This window comes from Nilaparvata lugens, chromosome 4 (genome assembly GCF_014356525.2).
Source record: "Nilaparvata lugens isolate BPH chromosome 4, ASM1435652v1, whole genome shotgun sequence".
NCBI classification, from domain to species: Eukaryota; Metazoa; Arthropoda; class Insecta; order Hemiptera; family Delphacidae; genus Nilaparvata; species Nilaparvata lugens.
The window spans coordinates 75509564-75516157 of record NC_052507.1 but is presented as its reverse complement, the minus strand read 5'-3'; the positions used below and the strand labels follow the sequence as shown (position 1 = coordinate 75516157).

At 38.1% G+C, this 6594-nt stretch overlaps 1 protein-coding gene across 1 annotated transcript; it reads right to left on the bottom strand.

Moving 5' to 3' along the window:
* Positions 1-3777: 3777 nt before the first annotated feature.
* LOC111047598 (mediator of RNA polymerase II transcription subunit 20) lies at positions 3778-4592 on the bottom strand. Its single transcript, XM_022333397.2, has one exon. The coding sequence runs from the start codon at positions 4447-4449 to the stop codon at positions 3820-3822; it is 630 nt and encodes a 209-aa protein (XP_022189089.1). The 5' UTR covers positions 4450-4592; the 3' UTR covers positions 3778-3819.
* Positions 4593-6594: the final 2002 nt, after the last annotated feature.

Below are 6594 nucleotides of genomic sequence, written 5' to 3'. Positions count from 1 at the left end.
TAAGGGCCGGTTTCCGAGCTCGGGATTTTGCTAAGTCCTAGACTTTGAAACAGCTGGAGTCAGAAAATTGGTTTTCCAAAACGGGGCGTAGTCGCAGTCATTGTCACAGTCACGTTTGAATTAAATCTCGAAAAACTAGAAAATTGAACACAACATAAAGAGAAAATAGTGTAAAGTTTCAGCTATTTTTAATTATTTAGGAATGTCTAATTTCGTCAAGGAAAAACGTTTCCAATTATAGAAATGAGAAAATAAAAACTACGACTACTGTTATAAAAGATGCGACTACGCCCTGTTTCGGAAAGCCAATTTTTTGACTCCAGCTGTTTAAAGTCTAGGTCTTAGCTAAATCCCAAGCTCGGAAACCGGCCCTAACTTTGTGTTTTATGCACATTTGCAGTCTCGCTAATAACGGACGATATATTGCGAGTTCCATAAATTTCCAATTCCACCAGCCGACAAGATATTTTGAATTTCGCCGGCCTGCACGATATTCGGAGTCCGCCTGTTAACATTTATTTTGAGTTCTATATTTCCAATTTCGACTAGCTGCAGGATATTTCGAGTTCCAGATATTCCCAATTCATGCGACCCGACAATATAAATAATTTTCGGTTGAGAAAGTGATTGAAAAAACATCTACTTGAAAGTGTACCTATAGTGAGGTCTACGTTATAATGGCAGTGTAAGATTAGCAATGGTATTGCTATCATTCAACAAAGCGGATAGCGCTATGTCTTTCTTGCTTTGCTCTGTTGCCAGATCGGTTTTTAACAATGCAGTTAACAAAATATTTTATTTTGATTATAAAATCAATGAAAAAAATGTTTTGCTTGATAGAATATAATTTATTAAACGAGAATGAACAGTTAATATTACAGCAATAAACCGGTATCAGTTACCCTCCGTAGAAGGCATTAACAAGACAGAGGATCGGCAACGTTGTTCTCCTATCTTTCTCTACTGCCATTATAACGGTGGACCTCACTATAGCTTCTTTTGCCTTAGATCGAAATTTCACACAAAAGTCCTGAGATCATTTTCTATCGGAATCACCCGTTTTTTCTCCAAAATCCATACAAAATGAGTTCCGACTTAGAGGGATATGGAAGCAGAGAATATTAGGGATACAGCAGTGGTGATGTTACCTGATAAAAGGACCATCATGCTGTACTCTCTAGTGAGCCTCAAACTGCTCATGATATGCGTACCTAGTTTCCTCTCTGAAAACTCCAAGTCTCTGCTTCGCATATTACTCCAAATTGGAACTAAAGTGCGAGATAAATTACTTTTAACATGAAGAGGAGAAACCCATTTCTCCCTTCACAGTTTGTAGCATAGACACAGACGGACATCCTGCGCACAATTAGATGCGCCGTGTCATTTTGCTTCATGTTCTTGTGATGAAAACATCTCTGTAACATACACAAACCAATATACCTGCTGACCAGTACACTACTTGGAACATTGCCAGCAATAGATGGAGGGGAGTGTTGCCGCGTCGCGTTACTCTCTCTCAGTCAGACTCGCTCTCTCACTCAGACACAAAAGAAGGAGAATGCTGCTAGGTAGTGGGAGTGATTAGTGGAGGATAGAGCATCGGACCTCTCCGTCTTCGAGAAAGAGCCGTGTTAAAAGTAATATATCTCGCACTTTAATTCTGTGTGGACTATAAATGAATGAATTATGTACAGAGGTATTGTGGAATTTTTCGATATTAAGGTAACATAGAAACGATATTTTCAGTTCAGATTTTGTCATAATTAATTATGTGTAACTGACAATATCATTTTTATTTTACCTTAAATATCGGGGACCGAGCTACTCTGGAGTACAAAAGCATAAAAAATGTATAACGAAAGAAGAAATTATAATAACATTCATAAAAAAATGTTCTATCTAATCACAGTAAATTAAGATAAATATCCAAGAAGAATGCAAAAATTTCCCTCACAAAGGCCCAGTTGCACAAAAGCCGGTTAAATTTTAATCCTGATTAACTTCACGTGAACCAAATCAGAGAAGACAATTTCAAAAAGATGGATCTACTGGAATTAATCAGGATTGAAAATAACCCGGCTTTTTTGCAACCGGCACTTAGTACCTGATTGAATGATTACAAAAGTTCAACAGCTGAGTCATAATTTTGACACAGTCCCACACACATGAACTCGCTCACTCACTACCAACACCAACAGACGACGAAATAATTATTATCATCTGTTTTTCCAATGATGAATAATAATTATCCTTTTAATGTCCTTCAGCGAGTTTTCTCAGGGATGAGACCTAGTGCAATCGAATCTTTATATTTTAAACCTATGTTCTGAATTTAGTGAGAATCGTTAGAGCCGTTTTCGAGATCCGGTGAAATATAAACATCTAAACAGAAGTTGCTCGTTTAATAGTATAGGATTTGTGTATTTCCTAGTGAAGAAGGGCGTAAAAGAACACCTCAAGTATCAAAACTTTGAACACTGAAAATATAGAAAAAGATATTAACATAAAACTGGTTGCACGAGTCCTAATCAAATTTTACTATTTTAGAACATACTTTTACACTGATTGGATCTTCGTGTTTCTTAGTATCTCATACAGAGACACAGGCGGCAAATACTAGTTGCTAGATCTTAGCATCATGTCACTTTCCATCAATATCAATTCAAAGTTTCAATGCATTAGATATTGATGAAAAGTGACATAATGATCATTGGGCATCTGTTAATTTCCGTATCTACTCTCCCCGTCTATAAGCAGCCCAAGGACCTTAATAGGCTTGCTATGCATTGCCTCCATGTACTCCTGACCTATTGCTGTAGAATTGTTTGTATGTGTTTCTGCTACCTATAATTGAACTCACTGGTCACTTGATTGAGTTGAGACATACTTGTCAAACCTTGACAACTGGGCTATCTATGTACTTGAAGTGTGCCATGTTAAAAATGGTAGTCATGTCATGATGAGTAGATTATGAAATATGGATTTTAATAAAACTGATATGCTTTGTACTTAGGCCCACCGCAAAGTAGACTCACGCTAATCCACGAAAAGCAACCCACGCCGTGGGATGTTTTGTAAACCATTGCTAAGCTTCTCTAGACATCTGTGTAATACATGCAATGAGTAATCACTTGTCAGCTGATTGATTATGAATAATTCTATAGCAATGGTTTACAAAACATCCCACGGCGTGGGTTGCTTTTCGTGGATTAGCGTGGGTCTACTTTGCGGTGGGCCTTATTCTTCTATCACCCCTATGGATGATTTAAGTTGCTTTATTCAGTTGCACTATTCAGAGTTGCTTTATATATTGTTTTAAACTTCAAATTTTTTATAAAAAATATAAAGTTAATACCCCAATATCCATTTTTAAACACTCTATTATGAAAATGTGATTTTTCAAGTTGAGAGCAACAAAATAAAACTGTGCAGTTTGACTGCCCCAATTTCTTAACTTAAAGCTCAACTCACACTTACGCGACTCAGGTCGAGAAAAGACTCGACTCTAGTCGAGAGCATGTGTTTTCAAATGGTGACGTCGCGGGGACTAGAATCGACTGGTCTGAGTGTCACCATTTCAAAACCCTTGCTCTCGACTAGAGTCGAGACTCTTTTCGACTTGAGTCGCGTAAGTGTAAGTTGAGCCTAAACAATAACAAATTCAATTGCACCAAAATAACATTTTGAAAGTATGATGCAATGAAAAATTATAAAGCTTCATTTGCTTTTGACTTGTTTTTAATGGTATATGTTCGAAGTAACACAATTTTGGAATTATTACTTTCATAACATTATTTTATTACTGTTAATAGGTACAATTTATTGATATTGAAGCATGCCTGAAGCTTTTCGGTACATTGTAAAATGTTCCAAGTATTGATGAATAGTGTCCATAGGTTGATAGATATCAGTCATGCGATTTTGCAAGTACTGTGGTGGTACATTTTGTACACAAGTACCAAGAAATCCTTGAAGAAACTCTCTCAACAATTCCCAACAATTGGCTGGAACAACACAAGGTCTGTATTCTACTTCTACAAGAATGCCTTTAAAGTTTTGACTCATAGTAACACTACCCAGTTTGATTACAAAATCAGTAAGTTCAAAACGAGGTCCTTTTGATTCAACTTTAGTCTGCTTTTTAGATGTATATATCGGTGTCATTTTCAACATTAATAGGTCAAAGAGACCATCCGCAACAAGAGGTATAGTTTTTGTGCCGGTTTCTAATAAAGAAAATACTGATGCCGGTTGTTCAGAGTTATGAAGGACATGTACCGTACGAGGTGTTCCTAAAGCCGGGACTGACATATATGTTTCACAGTCAACTAGAAACTGACCGCACTGCACTGCTCCTAAGGCAACCACTCTTTTTGTTAAAAATTCAATTGTTTGAGGACCAGTTCTGTTTTCTCCCATTGGAAATTGCTGTAACACTGTCACCCCCATAATTGAAAAAGTTGAAAAGTAGCAAAAGATAACCTCAAAACCAAAAGGAATTGTCCACAGATGAGTATGAAGGAAGCACAAAATTGAAAATAGCTTCACAAGGTCTGTTCAGTGAACTCAATCACTTAAGTTTTCTAAAATTGGAAAGAGTTTTGAGAAAATTATTTATGATAAAACCACTTTTAACAATAAAATTGTTTACACAACACATCACAATACAGCTGTTGTTTATTGTTTTTGTCATCTGATGTTATGTAGAGACCGAATAGTATAGAGTGGCTGTGTCGATATGTCAAGAATGCGTCACAGTGGAACGACGATTATTTAAACAACGACAAGCTGAGACAAGTTTGTTAAGATGGGCCCCAAAGTGGACGGGATTCTCTTTCATTCTCTGTGGATGGGATTTACAACTGAGATAATTTATTAAATGAAATTATTAATAATATCAACATTATAGTCTGTTGACACCATATGATATGAGGTGCTCATGGGGGAGGGGTTTGAATGCATCTGGATTCTTGTGGTTGGGGGGGCTCAAAATCACATCTTGGAGAGGTCCTAAAAATGGAAATTACTAGGCTATATACTGAAAAAAATTTCTTGCATGGGGAGAAGGTAAAAACTGAGTTTTTTCTAAATTTAGTGAGGCAGTGCTTCAATAGGTATATGCCCTTCTTATTCCTTGTGTTGTAACATCACTGTTCCAGGAACAGATTGATCTACCACATGTGCTCTACTTGCATTGGCAGACAGTATCTGGAGTGCTTGAGGCTGGTGATCCCCCTGCCCTTACATTTTGTGACCTCAGTAAAGCCTTTGACTGTGTTCATCACAAAACACTATCAACTTGAGAGAGAACAGGTCAACAGTATCAACTTGGATGTCACAGTCCTGGGGGCAGTAGCATCTTACCTTGAAGGCAGAAACAAGTATTCTGAGCTGAGAGCTACCACTTCAAAATTGTGGGGCATGGAGTACCACAAGGATAAGTCCTAGGCCCTCTGCTGTTCATATTGCTTATGAAAGACTCCATGAGCAGGCAGGGTGCAGTACTTTTTGCAGATGACACCAACATCAAACAGTTGAGAGAAAGGTCTGCCAGTCTCATTGAGTAGGCTATAATTTCTTTTGTAAACAAAAATTGGAGCTCAATGAAGATAAAACGAGCATCCTAGGTTTCTGGATGGACAGGAGGTTGAGCTGGAACCATCATGTTCAACAGGTGTGCAGGATGCTTCCAAGAGTATATTATAGGTCTACCTCCTCATAGAACTGAGACACCTGGTTGACCACAGCAGCCTCATTATGGCATACCATTCACTTTTCCAGATCCACATTATCTATGGGTTACTGCAATGGGTTCATTCATCAGCCATCCATGATGTTTTGCTCCTGCAGAAAAGCCATGGCGATAATGTCCTTCTCAGACTTTAGGGATCATTGCCGGCCTCTCTTCAGGAGTCTTGGAATCCTCACTGTGTACAGCCAGTATATACTGTCCTCACTGATGTATATGAAGAAAACCAGGATCTCATCCAAGAAGAGGTGATATACATGTCTTCAATCTTAAATATTTACTCGTAGGACCATTAGCCAGCCAGAAGAGCTGAGTAGGTCATCACGTCAATATACAATTTCACACAAAAGCTTTTGACAACACTGTCATGTCAAAAAATAAAACATAATAGCATAGATGGCTAAACACGGTGATGGCCGCTAAATGTCAACTATAGACTCCTGAAAAAATTCACTCAAGGAGTAGTATGGTCTGGCACGCAGCCAGGACTTGAGTCTCCTCTAAAACTCACTGTCACTCAAATGATGGACAGATGGAGGTAGCATATTAAACATTTTAATAGCAATATTTGGATAACAGTTCTGAGCCTTACTTAGCCTACATCGAGGAACATTGACTTCGAGAGCATTTCGAAGTGATTGGGCACTCTGCAACTCCCTCAGATTCACTGTCAGATTGATATTCCTAATACCAACCAGGAAAGCAAATATAAACTGGCTAAAAACTGTGAAAATCCCGAGTCTAGGAAAGAGTGGCCTACAGTGCTCCACATGACCATTGGATGACAATATCTGAACTGCCTTCTTCTGCAGCAGAAGAATACTCTCACAGTGTGAAGAGTGTCC